Raw genomic sequence first — 21,883 nt, 5'->3', positions numbered from 1 at the left:
TCGCACTACATGACATTTATAAGAACCTAACTACCGTGTTATACGAGGGTTACCTGTACCTTCATCAATATCATTGATGAATACACAAAACAACAATGGGCCCAGCACCGAACCCTGTGGGACTACACCAACATTAATCCACAAAGAGCAGAGTCCACCGATTACCACTGTTGTCGCCCACTCAACCATCCCTTTATCCATTGTAGCAACTTGCCTTTAACGCCATACCACTCCAATTTGTACAGCAGTCTTCCATGTGCAATAGTATCAAAACCTCCTTTTAACAAAAGCTTTCCTAAAATCCAAGTATATGATATCAACATTATTTTTTGCATCCAGTTCCTTTGTGACTATATCATAGTATCCAATCAAATTGGTCAGACAAGACCTCCTCTTAACAAATCCATGCTGTGTCTTAACTATTACTGCAGTCTTGTCTCGATGATCCTGCATCGCTTCCTTAACGATGACTCGACAATTTACCCCAAACACAAGTTAAACCAACAGGTCTATAGCCACCTGTGTCACCCCCCCAAAGTCCCCTGCAAATTGGCGACACATTTACACACCTCCAGTCCATGGGGACCCCACTGAATCCAAGGAAGCTCTCACAACTACAGCCAAGGCCCCACCCACTTCCCCCACTGCCTCTGTCAATATAACTGGATAGATCCAATCCACCCCAGGCGCCCTCCCTATGTCCAACTTCAACAACCTCTCCTAAACCTTGCTCTCAGTTATTACAAAATCACTCAGCTCCCAGTTAAGAGTTCGGTAAACTTCTGGCATTCCTCTCCTTGAACAACTCATGTATGAATGTAGATGCAAAATACTGATTCAATTTATCAGTTACCTGGGCATAATCATCAATTGTCAAACCATCTATATTAAGTGGACCAATCTAATTCATCTCTTTCCTTCTAGAGTTTACATAAGAAAAGAACTTTTTGCATCCTTTGCCAAAGATTTCTTGTAACCTGCCTTTGCCTGCCTAATGTCCTTTGTGACTAATTTTGAACAATATTTCTTTATTTTTTATTTCAATATTATACAATATTTCTTTATTTCTTTGAACAATATTTCTTAGTTGGTATGCCTAGTATGAAAAGCCTGGTAGCCTCCAAGATTAAGACCCTGAAGGCTTCTCGTTTAGAGTTCACTGTTGGTAACATCATCAGTTGATCCCATTGTATAGAATTTAAAAACTGTCTGAGATCACTGTATTCACCTTTACGAAAGCAAAAGCTCTTCCCTTTACCCTTGATGATAGTTACATCTTTAAGTAAATCCCACATCAGTATGCCGTGATCACTGTCACCCAGTGCTTTATCTGCAAATTCTTAATGTATTCTTAATCTACATTCACATGAGCAATCCTTTAGAGAGGGGAATGCAAAAAGTTTACAAAACTATAACAGGGTGCCAAATAATGAGGTGATAAGAGGAAAGTGGAAGAGAAACTTTTGAAGCTAAACCCAAGGAGGCAGCAATGGAAGCAAGCAAACCATTGGCAACAACTACGAGAGCATTGTGACAATTGTGACAACAATACTGGGACGACCTCATTAATGCATGCATTCCCAATAACTACATATTCAACGGAAATAGCATATACAGACAACACATAGGTATAGCTATGGGCGCCTGCAGCTGCAGCCTCATAGCCAACCTATACCTTCACTACTTTGAACGCAATTTTAGCATTGATTTAAAACTTTACAGATATATAGACGATCTGATCGTTATCAATAGACCTGACTTCATCACCGAAGCCAGCACTATTTACCCTCCCGAATTGGTACTAGAATGCACCAACACACACAACACCAAAAAAGCATCCTACTTAGACCTAAACCTACACATAGTAGACAACACACTACAAATTAAACTATACGATAAACGTAACGAGTTTCCTTTCAAATCTATAGATTTAACCAACTGGTACTCAAATATCTCCAAACGCATTCATAGTAATATCATAGTGGCCCAAAGTATCAGAAGGATTAAAATATGCAATAATGAAGTTTGCAAAATAGACACACTCATTGACTTCAAATCCAAATTAATCAACAATGGATTCCCACACCATTGTTGCATACACCATTGTCGCAACATACATAAAGCTATATTGATAGCTATATTGATTCCCACACCATTGTCGCAACATACATAAAGCTATATTGATAGCCATCAACAAAAAACATAATAATAACCTCAACCCATGTATTATTGCAGACCAAGTTCTAGCAACATATAGACCCACACCGAGTGTGCGATAGCATTGGCTCATGCACCTTCGCAGGGGTTGTACATATGTACATAGTAGGCACTACCCATGGGGCATACTACATATAGCTTACACTCATTAAAAAAGTCGTACCTATATTTGCCCCATGGGCAGGAATAAATTTCTTTATTTCCTTATATTACATTTTATTTCTTTATATTACATTTTATTTTTATTTGTACTACCTTTTATTTCGTGATATCGCCCTATATTCCTATTGGCTTTTTGCCACATGCTCTTTCCTCCAGAGATCCATCTACCGTTCTGCTGACACACCACAGCTTATCACATAAAATTAATACACATAAATTACCAACGTGTCCATCTAGATTACAGAGGGCGCTACCATTTATTGGCATCGTTTCTTCAGGCTTGGTTTCCGATTTCAACAACCCCCAAACCCAGAGGGCACCTACATCCACCAGCTTCGAATAAATAACACACGTGCTCCACTTCTCTGTCTTTTTCTTTCCTCACATTCACCGGTGGTAAGCATACCTACTTATATTTTTATATATTTTTGTTCACTAGAATTTTGTTCCTTATATATATATCACCCATATTGTATCCTAATTATATCAATGGCTTCCTATTTTCTATTACAGTATATCACCTACATCCTATACGATGTAATACCTATAATCATATACCAGGATCCCTTTCTTTAAGGGACGGGAAGTTACGCTCCCGGTATCTTCCCACGTGAAATTGTTTTCTCCTCTTTTTCTATACTTTCCACTATAAACTAAATAATACTATTTTCCTTCATACCTCATGAACTATTAGAGCAATTCGAGGGGGATTGAGGTACTATTTCTATTCTACATCCTACTTCCGTTCTCCTTCCTTTAGCCTGAGCTGCCTATTCAACAAAAAGATATACAACTACAATGGATGGAACTCTTACTCTAGTATATTTATTTGTATCTTTCATGCTACTATGCTATCTGTCGGGCTAACAGTCATCTCGCCAGCAAACCACTTATCAAATACATGCTTGTTACCAGCATTTGGATCATATCTTATTGCTTCTAAATTCCTAACCTAACCTACCAAAACGGCGTAATACCAGCTTTCGGCATATTATCATTACCTTTTCACCTTCCTACATATATTCTTACCTAGAGTTGCTGGCAGTTGACTACAGAAACAGATAGCTACATCAATTATGGGATGATACATTGAGAGGGTTAGCCCTAGACAAAGTCCCTTTTAATGTATCTACATACCCATAATTGACCCCCTTTTTATAATTTTTTATAATTTACCGCATTGCTTTATAAGTTGCCTCTGTATTGTTATACAATTTTGCCTCACTAGCTTATATATTTTGCGCTATCATATATTATTTCCATTACTGCTTTCACCTTTTTGCTCTACGCTTTATCTTTTATCTTTTGTTTTACAATCACCTTTTAATTATACAGGTGACCCCCGCTTAACGCTGATCATTCGTTCCGGAAAAACAGAGCGCTAAGTGAATCCGCGCTAAGCGAGCGCCGCTTTCCCATAAGGTAACATATGTATTTGTGAGCTGCGGTCGGTGCCATAGGATATTTCCTAATCAATAATAAATGGTAATGAAAAGATGCACAAATGTCGGTCAAAATATTTAATATTCAAATATTTGCACATATAAAATATTCTGCATTACATACGCATAATTATGTGGTAACTACTTGCGTATCAAAAGTAAACTTAAAATTCCAATTAAAATCATGAATTTAATTGATTTAATTTAATGGATGAATTTAATCATGAAAAATGTGTGGATTTTGAGTTGAACTTTGGCCCTCTTCCAAATAAACTAAAAGGGGTATTAATTTTAAATGGCCCGCAGCGTTACCACCCAACAATAACGTCAACTGATCCTTCGCCGCTTTGAAACTTGGCATGTTTTTTCTTCTTTCAATATGAAACTTCTTTTAGGCATTCGTTTCCACAAAAGTCCTGCTTCATCTATGTTAAAAACTTGTTGAGAAGTATAACACATAATACCCCTCTTCAATAATTTTAACAAGTTCTTTTTTGAAAGTTTCGGCTCCTTGATCTGCATTCTAAATCTATTCTACCAGCCCTTACCAGTTTTAAATGGTTCCACATTTTTTTTAGGCGAGTTTTCTTCAGATCGATCTCGATCTCTCTCTCTCTCTCTCTCTCTCAATAAATAAATTTTCTGTTTATACTCCGGCACGACAACCAAGTCAGTAGAGTTTACAATAAATCGTCAATACAAATATTTATCGTATTTAGTAGTCACGGGCTTGAACCCTGGTCCACTCAAGGAACGCGTGCTATGCACTCTCGCTCCTGACCACTGGGCTACGTCAGGCCTAATATTTAACTTAACTGAATTCTGCATTGGACATTATCTTCAATAAAATTAAAGTCTTTCCATTTCAATCCTAATAGCCGGCCTAGTCCTAGTTGCTTGCAGTGGAACAGCTACCTTTCCCGCTGCAAAAATTAATTCTTTATTTTTTTATAATTGTTCTTACAGTTAAAGTTGGAAGTCCTAAATTATGGCACACATCCGCTTGTCGTTGACCGGAATCGATTCGCTTCAAAACGTCTAATTTTCAAATTCAGTCTTTTTCTTACATTTATAGTCTTCGTACTGTGCTCAGACGTTGTTGATTTTTCATTCTTTTTTCATTCTTCGAAAATGTAACTGCGTTGGTTGCATTAATTATGATACAATGTTCGAGTAAACTGTCCGTTTCGCACGTTGTCTAATACGGTACTGAGTGATGACTAGACTTCGGATAAATGCATATAACGCAAATATTACAAGCAATATACTTCGTCATTTTTTAAAATGTTGATCTAGGAACTACGTAACAAGCCACTGTACTGAAATTAAATTAGCGTGCGAGAAAATTTCACTAAGCGTGGGAAAATTTCTCAAGTCGGCGTGGGAAACGTTTTAATGCTGTTTTGCTATTCATTTTCAAGCTATCGACTCCATCAAATGAAACGATTTCGTTAAATATGTCAAAAATGTAATCTGTAAAAGAGCGTTATAGTGATCTGTGACAGCGTTATAGTCAGACACGGGTTATAATATAATAACAGCGTTATAGCGAATCAGCGTATAGCGAACTGCGTTATAACGGGGGCCTGCTGTATATTGTATCTCTAGGTTTTGCCATGGTGCCGGTGTTGGCATATGTACGTTACCTGGGTGTTTGATGCACATGGCGTCCACTTATTGCACCGTATATCACCCTAAACCGCTACCGCTTTACCTAACCAACTTTTTTTCTATCATATCTAGTACTTATCAATACAGACCGATGTAATGCATAATCTTACTCTTAGATGGCATTAATTGGTACTGATCTCAATAAACGAGCTATAACAACAAAATTCATAAACAATACTTCGCCTAATACTAATATATATATATATATATATATATATATAATTCTCTTGTGTGTGTGTGTGTGTGTGTGTGCGCGCGCGCGCATGCACACATACTATATATATAGTACATATAGTGTGTGTGTGTGCGCGCGCGCACATGCACACATACTATATATATAGTACATATACATGTGTGTGTGCGCACGCTCACTGAAAATAACTAATTGGCAAATATAAATAATCACTTATGGAAAAATGTCATCATTTGATTATTTTGACTATTGACAATAACTGGTTATTTCAATTATCACCTCTCAATTATGCCAAAATTAGTTTCCATCCCATAGAGAAGGACTGGCCCCATTATCATCTTATAAATCTAACTTTCTTGGAATTCTTTTATAACATGTAATATTAGTTATGTCCCACCATTTCAGCCATCTTTAATCCTACTATGAACCTCCCAAGTGGTCAAACACAAGTGCAGAAGCACAAGCATTTGAATGGACCACAGTTCAAGCCTGTATAACTGCTAAACAAAATTAATGACTGTACTCACTGTCAAAATGATTAACTGTCAATGCTTGTGATCTATCAATCATGCTAGGAGTATAAACAGAACAGAACACTTGACACAGCCATCCAAATATTTAACCATATTAAGTGTATCTCGCCAGTGTATTAACCTACAAGGATTGGATAAACAGCAATAGAAGGGGTGTAAGAATATTTGATGATGCTATTGAGGCAACGTTAGGTGGATCAGAAAAGTAGGCAATATTAGGTGGATCAGCTAGCTTGGGGGGGGGGGATATACAGACTAATAGACTAATTTTTCTACTGGGGCAGTTGAAGAGTGTACTCATTTTTAGTGGTTCCAGCAAGGGGCATTAAAGTTGGAAGCAGCTGGAAGCAAAGGTATAACACTCTTCACAATCTTCTGGTCTACAGACCAGAAGATTGTGAAGAGTATGATGAGTCTCTCTATGAAGATGGAAGGAAAGCAAGCATGAAAGACTTCAATCTGTCCCTAACTGATTGGAATAAGTGAGAGGGAAACTCACTGTGGGAAACAAAATTTTTAAATAAACTAGATAATCATTATTTGTACCAGAATGTTAGAGAAAATGCTAGGGAATAGAATATTAGGACACATTGGCAAGTATTGATCATACAATCATTAGTTGAAGACAAATTTTTCAGAAGCAGGGACTATGACAGTTTAAAGTGCTATGTGGCATCTATTAATAGGGTGGACTGCAGAAGGAGGACAAATTTGAATTATGGAATACTATTAAAGCAAAATTCACAGAAGCCATGAATATATACATATATACCATTAAGACAATATTGCACAAGGAAGATGAAATGGATGAATATGGAGCACCAGTCTAAGAGAACAGAAAATAGTGTGTGGGAAAGTTACAGAGCAATGAAAAGTACAGAAGCCTACAACAAATACAAGGTGATCTGTGACATTAAGGTATGAGAAAGCACTGGCTAAGATGGCAAGGAATGTGAATGAGGAGTTTTTCATGAATGTGAATACAAAGAATAAAAACCAATCAGACAAGACCCTTGTGTAATGAGTATGGGAAAGTCTTTGATTACCAAACTAATATTGCTAATGAATTGAACAGTTACTTTGAATCTGTCTTTACTGATGAAAGACCCTTAATGCTGAAGAGAAGCTGTGCAAATGAGTTTGAGTCATATGATAGTGATTTCGAAATTACTACTGATTAGAAATTAGAAAAACTTTCGAGAATTAAGGCTTCTAGAGTTGATGGCATATACCCAGTAATTTTGAGAGATATGGCCAGAGATTGTATTGAACTAGTGAGGTTAATTATGAGGGCATTACTGGACTTGGGACAGATTCCTTTGAATTGATAAAGTTAGTTGTTGGTTTTAGGTGCATCAATGATTTAGGGCATACTGCAACATATGTGTGCGTGTGTGCGCAAATTACATGTGTTCTGAGGTCAATTAACTGTCAAAGCGATTGTGTGAAAAAGACCCATAAAAATTCCTCCCTTCACTGAGAGGATTCAAACTCAGATTCAACGAGTTAATTATGAGGGCATTATTGGACTCTGGGTAGATTCCTTTGAATTGGAAAGTTGATTGTTGCAGGTTTAAGGTGCATCAACAACTTAGGCCGCATTGCCCCATATATGTCTATAAATTAACTGTGTTTTGTGGTCAATTTTCTGTTTGCTGGATGAAAAACCCATGCTATCCTCACCTGAGACCAACTAACTCAGCCGTGTTGTGAAAAAAGACCCATAAAAATTCCTCCACCTTCACTGACAGGTTTCAAGCTCAGGTCTTTTCCACCTAATGTGGGGAGCACCGTAATTATACCAAATGAGCTACCCATGAATAAGAGTAGAGAAGTGGTGACATATGGCTCAATTCTTTATTTTCTTTCAGATTCTCTCCTACAGAGAGAAGCTGAATGGAATAAGTAATTGCGCATAAACCCTTCTCATATCACAACGTAGATAGATTTTTGGTGCTGTTGGCATCAACAACTTAGGCAACAACTATTTGTGGCTACGGGCCCTTTTTTTTTTTTTTTTTTTTGATAATTGGTAAAATCGCAATAAATGATATTAAATACAGTCTGACCTCTGTTTAATGATCTTTATAGCGAACTTTTTGAATTCCTCTTGGTAATTATATTTTTCCGTAGAACGAAGAAAATTTTCCATATAGTGAATGGATTACGATTGCATGTCTAAAATTAATTGGGCTTTTGTTGTTTTATTTAAATTATAAGTCACAATATTTACGATTACCTATTTACATAGCAAGCACAAAAACACTATACAGTACACATTATTTATAACTTCTAGCTTATTCAGTACTGTATCGTAGAATGTACACAATGCATGAATTGCGTAACTGCTATGCAGTTACTAGATAGAGATCCAGAATCTGAGTGGGTCTTGTTCAAGAAGATAATGACAGATGCTGCAAATGCAAATTTTAGACGGGACCAAAGGAAAGCCAAGAGATACTAGATATAATGGAGCGCAGGAAAAACTTTAAGAACAAAGATGTAGAAAAATATAAGATGTATGACAGTTTGATTAAAATGGAAATAAGGAAGAATAAACAGTCATGGATGGAGGAGAGATGTAAAAGGACTGAATATCTGCACAATGAGCATAAGGAACATCTAGTCCACAAAGAAGTGCGGGAACTATGCAACATCAGGAAAGACCTTGCAAGAGACCACATTCTGGATAAAAACAACAGGGAAAGTGTGGACAAACAACAGAAAAAGAATAGATGGCAAGAATATCTGAGGGACCTATACTGTGAGGACGACAGACAACTGGGAAATGACAACACCCAAACAGAAAGCGAACATCAAGACATTCTGATGGAAGAACTGGAACAAGCGATTAAATTAATGAAAAATAACAAAGCAACTGGCATTGATAACATCCCAGCCAAACTGCTCAAATGCCTCGGAGCAAGAGGAAAACAACAGTTCCTCAATATTTTCGATAATATCCTAAATGGAGGGAAACTACCCCTTGAATTTCTGAGATCCATCTTTAATCCCATACCAAAAAAGATAAGCCTCACAAGCCACTCCCCATGAAAGTCGTCTTGATTATGTTGTATAACCTCTATGCTGAAACCATTATAGATTTAATATAAGATTCTAAAGAAGGAATTACTGTTAATGGTTCAGTTATCAGTAACCTGTGATACGCAGACGATACTGTTCTCATTGCAACCTCAGAATAAAAGCTGCAAACACTCCTCAACAAAGTTGTAACAGCCAGTGAGCAGATAGGCTTAGCAATTAATGCCAAAGATCAAAACTATGGTCATAAGGAAACACCTTGCCTGGAATCAAAATACGCTGTGGCAACTCCCCAATCGAACAAGTGAGTAGCTTTAAATATCTAGGGAAGATCTTTACAAATAATAATGACCAAGACATAGAAATTAGAAGCAGAATTGGTATGGCCAAAGAGGTATTTAAAAATTTTAAGAACTTCCTCTGTGGCACAAAAGTGGATTTCCAAGAAAGATATCGAATGGGCAAATGCTACACATGGAGCACTCTCCTATATGGATGTGAGACCTGGGTCATGCGGAAATCGGGAAACTGGAATCCTTCAAGATGTGGACGCCTGGAAGAATGCTCAAAATTCCGTGGGCAGATCGCGTCACCAATGAGCGGATCCTTAAGAGGGCAAGAACCACAGGGGCACTACTAGCTACAATTGCAAAGAGAAAGACTGCCTACTTCAGGCATATTATAAGAGGCCCACAATATGACCTGCAGAGACTAATCCTGCAATGGAAGATTAAAGACAAAAGAGCAAAAGGAAGACAAAGAAAAAAAGTGCCTTGATAGCATCAAAGAATGGACGGGGGGGGGGGGTCTTACGACACAAGAACTATTTCACAAAGCAAGAGACAGAATTGCCTGAAAAATGTTGGTCTACAACATTCAAATTGAATACGGAACCTGAAGAAGAAGAAGATGCATTCAAGCATGTGCTGATGAAGTGATCGCCTGATTGATCCCATCAAAGTTTCATTCTGATGACAAATAGATGATCGATGCTGCTATGCAGTGTGTACTCAGATTTAAGGATGCATGCAGGCTTGAATCACACTCTGAAAACATGCCATTTGGCAAAAATTAATTTTTGCACACCTGTTCTCATCCTGATGGGACATCATTTAGGTGCACCATTTCATCAGCTATTTCGACACCCGAGCTAGCCTTGGGTGTCGAAATAACTTGGCACGAAACTGATGTGAGCTGTCAGTGGCACCCTTCTGATACCGGCGCCCTTGGCACCTGCCCCAATGCCAAGGCGTTCCTACACTACTGTCTCGTATGCTGAAAATATGGGAATACTACGCAAAATTGTTTTACATTTTAGGCAGGTGTCAGTTTTATATGTTAAAAATTCCTATAATGCACACAAAAATGTTTCCCAAAATTTTTCCACATGATGTTCATGTGATGAGAAACTGAGGTGGGATTTATGTACTTTTTAATTCAAATAGGTACACAGGATAAATCGTCAGTTTATATCAATATCAAATATGGCTCAAGAAGTTCATAAGACTATTCTAATGAAGCCTTGAAATTGGAAAAGGATCAGAGTTGCTATCTCAAATTTACAGCAATGTTCCTTTGTGACACAAAGGAGAGAAGGGGCCATGAAATCAAAATTTGGCCTAAAACATTCTCAGGGCCATCAAAACAAATGCTGAAACTCTGCTGTCATTTTGGCTTTCCTTCTTGAGTTATTCTAAAATATCTAATACATACTTTCATTTACATATAGTAAACTATCATTATAAAGTTTACAGCATTTTACAAATTTTAATTCTCTTTACTTTTGGCCACATGGTTAATCCTGTGAAGTATTGTGCATTTTTTTAATGTCTATAGCTAACCTGCCTATATTATTATTAAATTTTTTATATGGATCCCAAAAAGGAATAAATCTGGATATAATCCTTTTTTTCCCCTTGATATTTGGCATTGGGAAAGTTATAGAGAGTAAATTCTAAGAATCATTCATGGTGCAGTCTACTTTGTAGAAATTGTTTCTGTGCATGTTGTTCATTTATTTTTAAGGTAGAAAGGCTGCTCTATAGAACTCAGTGCGTAGCCACTAATCTTTGAATTTGCATACTTTTTTTTTTTTTTTTTTTGTTTTAAATTCAAACTGTTTATCTATTTTACTTGCTGGTAGCAGCAATCAGTATCTTGGAGTGGTACTCAATATGGCACCATTCAGTTTCATTAATAATGGTGCTGTTATCATAAAATTAATACATTTTAATAAATGTATTAACTTAGTAATAATATTTAATACTCAAAATGTTTAGCTTAATTAATAAAATCTAAAAATTAATAAAATGTTTAGCTTAATTAATAAAATCTAAAAATTAATAAAATGTTTAGCTTAATTAATAAAATATAAAAATTAATAAAATGTTTAGCTTAATTAATAAAAAAGATTCAACATTTAAAAATGTTGAATCTTTTTAATAGCATGCAAAAAATGGTTGACGGTGACAAAAAAGCAAGCACAGTACATGAGTGTACAGGTCTTTAACTTTTTTTGGAAAAAACCTGTAAAGAAAAAAACAATGTTATCTACCAAAATATTGACGACTTTAAAAATCAGTCTCCTAAAAGGAGTCCTACTAATGCTTTCTCACTTATAGCACTATTTAGGAGTAGTATGCTCAAAAGCACTATAATTATAACTGCATAATTTAATGGATACAGATTTCCAGTGTGTGTGTGATTGAAAAAGAATTCAGCTTAAAACGTTATAAGGGATGAAGCAGATACATTTAAATTTCTTATTGACTCAACATTTGTGGTCTCATCTAACTACTTGAACTTAAAATACTTCAGAACCAAGGATTTTTAGAATATATTTATTGTGAATAGAATCTACAAATCATATACTTTGTGGATTTTTTCTCTCCCACGTTTCCTCACTGATTTTCATCTTGCAAATGAGAAAAAGATAAGCTATAATGGATATGTCTTTCATATATACAGAAGTAGAAAAATTTTATCAATAAAAGAAAAATAAAAAAGGTAGCAAAAATAATTAGAATAATACATGTCACGACAACTGTAATTGAATGTAATGAAATGTGTGATTTTAAGATAGGCACTCAATTCAATAATGTTGCATATTAAGGAGAGTTAAATATGTGGTACTTATATGATACATACCTCTATCTAACTGAATCTTATATTTTTCTTCAATTCCTTGAAAGCTGACTGTGATAAAGAAATTTTTGAATAATTCGTTTTTTTCAATAATCTTCATGTAATCACTATTAATAATAACATCATAGGCAGTGCAAGGATGACCTCCTATTAAAAGAAAAGTGTTGGAAGATAATAAATCAATATGCAATATATAGTCTACATAAATTAAACTGTGCTATATACAATTTCAATTTTGCATTGCTTCTGATCAGGAACTCACAGAATCTTACTGAATTAATATGTTTAATTAGTTAATATTTTTATATCTTTTGATTTATATGTATATATACTTAATTTTTTTATTATATTTATAGTTAATATGGTTTTTTGATTGAATACTCTAAATTACAATACATTCCAGCACATAAGTTTACTACTACTATTTTTTTGCCTTAAAAATCATACTGATATCATATACTTGCGACATAAGTAATAGCCATCTCTTACATCTTGATGTGTAGTGGTTGTAACAACAAAAATCTATATTAAATCAATATTTCTGCCCTTTCTTTTAAAAGATTAAACTATAATATTTTTTGCATTACACAGCAAACTGTAAAGAAAATGTTAAGCATATACAAGGCTCCCCTTAAGTAGAAGGTCATGACAGTACTTAAGCAGAAGATCATATGCCTCTACTAATGCTAAGCCCTGCTGAAGCTTTACATTATTTCAGAGCAGTCCTCATAATAACAACAATATTGAATGCATCTCAGTAAGGTAAAGCAAGAACTAGCAATATCCTATATGGATGGTAATTGGAAGGCGAACAAACCTCTCACCAGTGATGACACATCTCTCAGCATGCTGTTACAATTCAGATATTTGCTCTACTGCTATTTATGGATAATTTGTTTTCAAGAGCACAAACTAAACCCAAAACAAGCAGCAATCCCCAATTCATTACAGACCTCAGCCAAGTGAATATGTGGTACATATTCACTTCGACAGTAAGTTACCTCTCAGTTTTGATATATCTGAAGTTGTGCCTTGTGTTCTGATACAAGTGTATGCACTTAAGACTGAGACAACCATCTGCTAACTTGCCTTCCCCCCTTAGTTTCCTGTGCTGCCCTAAGATGGGAAAAAGAAAGATACAATAACACAGAAGCTGTGTTAGGTGCAAGTTTTAATCCAACAGATCCTAAAGTTTCTATTGAGCATGCCAAAAGTAATGGTTATCAATAGCTGATGAGCATTGCAACTACCCATCTATTGAAGGCATTCCTCAATTTATTTTTAGAAAGTTTTTGCAGGTGTTCAAAAAAAAAAAAAAAAAAAAAAAAAATGCAGCCAGTAATTTCCCCCTCTCCCTTGAAAATAGATCTTCAACAGCTGCCAAAAAAATAGCAAGTGTTCTATAATTGTTTTTGCAGAAACAATAGTAGAACACCTGCAAACACCCATCTGGTCTAGCGCTATTTGGATTGTGAGATCATGGATCGCTCTGTCTAAGTGATGTACATCTATGCCCCCCCTATAATGTAGTAGTAGTAGTGGCATGTGATGCAAGAAAGCAAGTGTATGAGCTTATGCAGCATCAGCCAAAAAAAAAAAAAAAAAATCACACCATTCCCTCCAAATGCCTGTCCAGTTCCTCCTTAAATTTATTCAACCTATCAACTTCCACAACGACAGATGGAAGTTTGTTCCAGCAATTAACCACCCGCTGGCTAAAGGTGAGTTTCCGCACATCTATTTTACATCTGTCTTTTCTTAATTTGAATTTATGCCTCCTTATGTTCGTAATCTGAACAAGCGGAAGGATCCCATCAGAATTCAGCGTGCTCAACCCATTCAAGGCCTTATACACCTCAATCAGATCACCGCACAGGTCCCTAGTCTCCAGACACTGCAATTTGCAGAACTTAAGCCTTTCTTGGTAAGTGGATCCCTTCATTCCCCTCATCAATCTTGTTGCCCTTCTCTGTACACGCTCAAGTAAATCTACATCCTTCCTAAAATGAGGCCTCCAGACCAGTACGCAGTACTCAAGGCATGGCCTGACCATTGCCTTATACAGAGGGATAATCACCTCCTTTTCCCTGCTAGCAAAATTCCTATATATCATTGACAAAACCCCATGACCTGCCCTGGCAGCCTCTCCGCATTGCTCAGAAAACTTCATATGACTGAACAATTACTCCCAGGTCTTTTTCATTTTATACCACCTTAAGTGTAGTACCACACAGTTGGTACGTTTCTCTGGGGTTACTTCTACCCATATGCAGTACTTTGCATTTGTCAAGGTTAAACTTCAGTTGCCACTTCTTAGCCCATCTGCCCAAATTATCTAGATCCTGTTGCAGTATCACACTGCCATTACTGTCATTAACAACCCTGCCAACCTTTGTATCATCTGCAAACTTCGACATTAAGCCTGATATACCTTCATCAATATCATTGATAAATATACAAAACAACAGTGGACCCAACACCGAACCCTGTGGGACTCCACTAATAACATTAGTCCACGAAGAGCAGCACCCACTGATTACCACCCTCTGTCTTCTCCCACTTAACCATCCTTTTATTCATTTTAGCAACTTACCCTTAATACCATTCTGCTCCAGTTTGTACAATAGTCTTCCATGCGCAACAGTGTCAAAAGTTTTCCTGAAATCCAAATATATGATATCAAAATTATTTTTTGCATCCAGTTCCTTTGTAACCACATCATAATATCCTATCAAATTTGTCAGACAAGACTTTCCCTTAACAAACACCCATGCTGTGTCTGAATTATTGCTGCAATCTTGTCTAGATGATCCTGCAATGCATCTATAAACAGTGACTCCATTATTTTACCTGGAACAGAAGTTAAACTAACTGGTATGTAATTACTTGTGTCACCCTTCAATCCCCCTTTGTGAATTGGGGATACATTTGCACATCTCCAGTCCGTGGGAACCTCCCCTGAGTCCAATGATGCTCTCATAATTATGGCTAAGGGTTTGCTTTGTTGCTTTGCCGTCTCCTTTAATATAACTGGATAGATCCCATCCACCCCAGGTGCTTTTCTTATGTTTAACTTCAACAATTTCTCCTCCACTTTGCTCTCAGCTATTACAAAATCATTAAGTATCCTGCTACAATTTGATAACCTTCTGCCATTTTCAAACCTTAATAATTCCTCATGTGTGAATGTAGATGCAAAATATTCATTCAGTTTGTTTGCTATCTGAGCAGGATCATCAACAGTAGAACCATCGATATCAAATGGACCAATCAGATTCATCCCCTTCCTTTTAGAGTTTATATAAGTAAAGAAATCCTTGCTGTTTTTCTTAGCATCTTTTGCCAAGGATTTCTCGTAATCTGCCTTTGCATATTTAATATACCCATGTGTATATGAGAATCTCTCCCATACGAGCAGGTCTGATTCACCCAAACAAAAACAGCATACAATTCCCCTGCCCCCACCCACTGCACACTTCAGTCAAGTGAATAATGAAGGAGTGTTTCAGCCTAGCATTTGTCATTATCTTAGCAAGTTCCCTCTTATGCCAATCTTGGAGGGCTGAGAGACAAGCAAAAGGGACGAAAACCCACATTAATATCTCCAAAAAACTTAAGAAACCCCCCTAACTCTTGGGAAGCCTCTCCCACTTTCAGCGACACCTACTGCAAGAGCTGCATTATAGCCAAAGCAGCTTATGCGCCAGAAAACCCCCCACTGCAAGAGCTGTCAACTGTGATTCCCCTTTTAGTCATGAACATGGTAGCCTACAATTATAATGAAATTCATAAATAATGAAGACAACTACAAACCATGAAGCTTTAGGAACACGGAAGAAATTTACATCCACTGATGGATTCATTCATCAGTGGATGCAAAAATTCATTCATTCATGGAAACTACAATTAATCTCCACCAAGCAGTCAAAGAACAAAAATATCCTCGCGAAATCAGATGCAAGTATACCCCCCACTAAATGCTTTCAATAATACATTTATGAACTGTAAGTCAAGTAAAAAGTTATGTCGTAAAAATGAAAATAAAGCATCCTTCCTTTACATCACATCAGCCCTAGATCTCAAAACTATTCATTTCCTTGATCGCTAATTTCAGGATTCTAAAGTAACATAATTTAGAGAATTTTTGAATTTCCTAACAGAGGTGAAGAGAAGTAGCAATCAACAGAATATAAATCTCAAAATGGAATTTTGCACATTCTTTCGATCTTCATTCAAAACGTTAGGAGTATTGCAAACATGAGAAATTAACCTTTGCTTGCTTAGTTGAAATGTGACTTAGAAAAAGTAACCAAATAGATTTTTTAATCCAGATTATGCCAACAAAGCCATTAGTGATTAAAGCCCCATTAGTTACAAACATGAAGAAGCCTTACTACAATTCAAGAATAGGTTTTATATCCGATGCATGGTGCTGAGTGCTTCCAGATTCTTTGAAGAAGCAAATCTTATCAGTTTCAGAATGTGCCACAAGAACACAGTGGGAACTCTTGAAGGGAACTACTTATTATTATTATTAGTCATATGGTGCAAAGAAGCCTGAGGTTTATGATGCACCAGGCAAAAAAAATTCCCAAGTTACCCTGAGAGAGAGAGAGAGAGAAAGAGAAGGGAATCACCAAGAAAGAGAAGAATGATGATATCCAGCTCAGGACCCTGGGTATGCCAACCCATACCAACCAGATGTGAGATGAACCTTGCATATAAAACATTTCACTCTTGTGGGTGCACGTAAGGGCACAAAAGGTAATATAGTTCTACATGTTGGCACAAATGATATTAAGAGGAGGAGACCGGCTGAATTTCTTAACAAGTACAGGTCACAGTTGAAAAAAAGCCGTGAATTAGGGTTGAATTTGAAAGTGTCTGCAATTCTGCACAGACACAATAGAAGGGAGTATGTGATGAGAGCCTTGTCGATCAATTCGGCCCTGGAAAGATTGTGCAAGGCTCAAGGGGTAGAATTTTTTTCAGCCTGGTCTGTATTTGTTAACAGAAGGGACTGCTTCTACAGGGATGGGATACACTTAAATAGAAAGGGTGCAAGAATATTTGCTGATGCTATCGAGGCAGTGTTAGGTGGTTCGGAAAACTGCTAGCTTGGGAGGATACAAGGACTAATAGATTAACAGTAGCCACTGGCAGAGGTGAAAGTGATTCTTGCACTGCTTCTATTCGAATGAGCAGAAGCCTGGAAAACAAGATGCAGGATATTTCAGAGACTGCTGGGAGTTATTGCATTACAAGTAAACACAATTGTGTTAGGGTAGCTAAGAAAAAGAACAGGTGCATGTATACTTGAGTGTACACCAATGCTAGAAGTTTGGTAAATAAATTGATGAATTTCGGGTATTGATCAAAGCATCAAAGGCGGATATTGTTGGGATATCAGAGACGTGGTGTCACACAGATATAAGGAATGCAGAACTGCAATTTGGGGAGTACAACGTCTACAAGAAGGATAGACAGGATAGGAAGGGAGGAGAGGTTATGTTATTAGTTAAGAAACACATAAAATCCAAGGAAGTGAAGCCAGTCAACTTCGCTGGACAGTGCAGTGTCGAGTCAGTTTGGTGTGACATAAGCACTGGGAGATCAAAATTAAGAGTAGGAGTGTGCGTGTGCTATAGGCCTAATGACTCTGATGAGTATAATAAGAAACTGTACAGGGAAATAGAGTGGGCCAGTAAATCAGAGAGTCTTATTATGGCAGATTTTAATTTCCCAGATATTGACTGGAATTTGTGGGTTGGTCACTCACACGCTAGCAAGGCTTTTGTGGATTTTTTGGATGATTGTTTTCCACATCAGCATGTTCGGGAGGCAACTAGAGGGAGTAATACTCTTGATTTGATTATCAGTAGTGATTCTTCATGCATTAAGAATCTGCAGATAGAGGAACCACTAGGTGGCAGTGATCACAGTGTGCTGAAGTGAGATTTAATCAAAGAGGAAATTACCATCAGCGGTAAAGGGAAAGGTTATTGCTTTCGTAAAGGCGACTACGATGGTCTGAGACAGTATTTAAATTCTATACAGAGTGACCAACTAATGATGTTACCAAAAGCAAATTCAAAATGTTAAGCATTCAAAGAACTTATCTTGGAAGCTAGTAGGCTTTGCATACCAACTAAGAAATATTGTTCAAGGTTTAGGCCTAAATGGATGTCAGATGAACTAATGAGACATATGGCAGAGAAGAAAAATGCTTGGGATACATATAAATTGACACATGACCCAGAAGCCTATGATAGATATAAGTTGATCAGTAACCAAGTTACAAAGAAGGTTAGGCAGACGAAGGCAGATTACGAGAAATCTTTGGCAAGGGATGCAAAGAAAAACAGCAAAGAGTTCTTTTCTAATGTAAACTCTAGCAGGAAGGGGATGAATCAGATTGGTCCACTTGATATCGATGGATCAACTGTTGATGATCCTGCTCAGGTAGCTAACAAACTAAATGAATATTTTGCATAGACATTCGCACATGAAGAGTTATTCAGCGAGGGGAATGCCAGAGGTGTATTCAACTATGGCAGTAAGCTAGACAATCTTGTAATAACTGAGAGTAAAGTGGAGGAGAAATTGTTGAAGATAAACACAAGAAAGGCACCTGGGGTGGATGGGATCTATCCAGTTATATTAAAGGAGGCAGCAAAGGAAGTAAGCAAACCCTTAGCCATAATTATGAGAGCTTCCTTGGACTCATGGGAGGTACCCATAGAGTGGAGATGTGCAAATGTGTCCCCAATTCACAAAGGAGGATCAAAGGCTGACACAAGTAATTACAGACCTGTTAGTTTAAGTTCTATTCCAGGGATATTAATGGAGGGTTAAAGAAGGTTAAAGAAGAATTGCAGGTTTATGTAGACGAGATTTCAGTTATAGCTCGGACACAGCATGGATTTGTTAAGGGGGAAGTCCTGTCTGACCAATTTGATTGGATACTATGATGTACTCACAAAGGAACTGGATGCAAAGAATAATTTTGATATCATATATTTGGATCTTAGAAAGTCCTTTGATACTGTTGCAGATGGAAGACTGCTGCACAAACTGGAGCAGTATGGCATTGGAGGCAAATTGTTGCCATGGATACAGAGATGGTTGAGTGGGAGAGACAGAGAGCGGTAATCAATGGATACTGCTCATCGTGGACTGATGTTATTAGTGGAGTCCCTCAGAGTTCAGTGTTGGGTCCATTATTGTTTTCTGTATTTATAAATGATATTGATGATGGTATATCAAGCTTAATGTCCAAGTTTGCAGACGATACAAAGGTTGATAGGGTTGTTATGGACACTACTGACGCTATGCTTCTGCAACAGGATCTGGAAAGGTTGAGCAGATGCGCTGAGAGGTAGCAAATGAAGTTTAACATTGACAAATGTAAAATACTATATGAGAAACAGCAACCCTAGAGCAAAATATGAACTCTGTGATACTACACTGACAGTGGTAGAGAATTAAAAGGACCTGGGGGTAATTGTGCAGGCAGATATGAAGTTCTCTGAGCAGTGCAGACGGGCTGCAAGAGTAGCTCATGGTGTCTTCTCAATGATATACAGAAATTTTTCTAGCAGGGATAAGGAGGCGATTATTCCGCTTGTATAAGGCAATGGTCAGGCCACAACTCAAGTACTGTATACATGACTGGAGGCCTCATTTCAAGAAGGATATAGAGCTGCTGGAACGAGTACAGAGAAGGGCAACAAGGTTAGTGAATGGAACAAAGGGTTGCTCTTACGAAGAGAGGCTTAAGTTATTCAAGTTACAGTGTCTGGAGACTAAGCACCGACGAGGAGATCTGATATATGTGTATAAAGCTTTGAATGGTTTGAGCATGCTCAATGCTGATGGGATTCTGCTGCTTGCTCAGAATAATCACCTGAGAGGGCATAAATTCAAATTGAGGAAAGACAGATGTAGCACAGATGTCTGAAAATTTGCCTTTAGCCAGCGGGTAGTTGGTTGGTGAGACTACCATCCCTTGTTCCAGAAGTTGATAGCCTAAACAAATTTAAGGCTCAGCTGGACAGGTATTTCAAATGAACGGAGGGGTGAAGTGGAAGTTTTTTTTTTTTTTTTTCTGGCTGATGCTGTATAGGCTTGCTTTCTTGCATCATATGCCTCTACTAATGCTAATGCTAATAGTTATTTTAATAGTTCTTTTTAAATTGCTTTAACAGTTCTAATTTCACCATTAAAGAGATTACTTTAAGTTTTTTTTTCTTTTTTTTATAATATACGTACAGCCTTATCTGCTGCCCATTTTGCTTACACATGTAGGTTTTGGAATTATTTAGATAAAATTTGAATACAAATTTTACCTAAGCTACCAGTACCTATTTGAATACAAATTTGTCTAAATCACAAAAGCACAAAATCTTGTCAGTTTGTTACTAATATTAAGAAACTAACAAAGAATAGAGGCATAATTACTATTAGTAATGGTCACATGATGCAAGGAATCTTATGGCTTATGCTGCACCAACCAACAAAAAAAAAAAATATATATATATATATATTTTTTTTTATGAAAACCCCAAACACGAGAAGTATTAGAACTTATAGTACTTAGTACCGTGCTTGGGCTGGAGGTTGACAAGACGAAAGAAGATATTTGTTGACATTACACTTGAACTCCTGTAGACTGTAATTTTCAGGAAATACGTACGAAGGAAAGTTAGCATTAGTAGAGGCATTTGATGCAAGAAAGCAAGCTTATGCAGCTTCAGCCAAAACACAAAAAAAAAAACCCACTTCCACTTCCCCCCTCTATTCGTTCGAATAACTGTCCAGCTGAGGCCTTAAACTTATTTAAGCTATCAACTTCCATGACAAGGGATGGTTTGTTATTTTGTTATTTGGTTTTTAGGAGCAACTAGCAACTAAGGGCCATATTGCTCCGGGATATGCGGTGGTTTATTCTCTGACCTTTCTGCATCCTCCGTATTTTGGGGTGATGGGGCTCGAACCCTGGTCTAATCAGAAAGTGTGTGCTACGCCACTGCTGCTCCTTCCCACTTGGCTACGGAAACGCCTCAAGGGATTGGGAAGTCTGTTCACCAACCAACCAAACCACCCCACTGGCTAAAGGGCAAATTTCCGCACGTCTATACTACATCTGTCTTTCTTCAATTTTGAATTTATGCCCTCTCAGGTGATTGGTTTGGAGCATGCTAAAACCATTCAAGGCTTTATACAACCTCTATCAGATCACCTAGCTGGTGCCCTAGTCTCCAGACACTGTAATTTGAAAAAACGTAAGCCTTGCCTTCGTAAGAGCACCCCTTTGTTCCATTCACTAATCTTGTTTCCCCTTTTATGTACTCGTTCCAGCAACTCTACATCCTTCTTGAAATGAGGCTCTAGGTGTGGCCCTCACCATAGCCCATATACAAGGGAATAATCACCTCCTTATCCCTGCTAGAAAAAATTCCTATATATCATTGATAATA

General features: G+C 37.2%; 1 protein-coding gene across 2 annotated transcripts in view; it reads right to left on the bottom strand.

Moving 5' to 3' along the window:
* Nucleotides 1-21,883, bottom strand: part of LOC150083784 (PIH1 domain-containing protein 1-like) — a 187,708-nt gene that overhangs the window by 85,244 nt on the left and 80,581 nt on the right. Inside the window, exon 4 of one of the 2 annotated variants that reach the window (XM_090374877.1) lies at nt 12,408-12,551. In XM_090374877.1, the coding sequence (XP_090231003.1) occupies nt 12,408-12,551 (144 nt within the window). The remainder of the gene's footprint in view (nt 1-12,407; nt 12,552-21,883) is intronic. The other variant, XM_090374878.1, reaches the window with a different exon arrangement.

Source organism: Mastigoproctus giganteus, chromosome 6, assembly GCF_048544385.1.
Source record: "Mastigoproctus giganteus isolate SK-2022 chromosome 6, ASM4854438v1, whole genome shotgun sequence".
Taxonomy (NCBI): domain Eukaryota; kingdom Metazoa; phylum Arthropoda; class Arachnida; order Uropygi; family Thelyphonidae; genus Mastigoproctus; species Mastigoproctus giganteus.
Note: the sequence above shows the minus strand (reverse complement) of the source record. Positions and strands in the feature narration are given on the sequence as shown.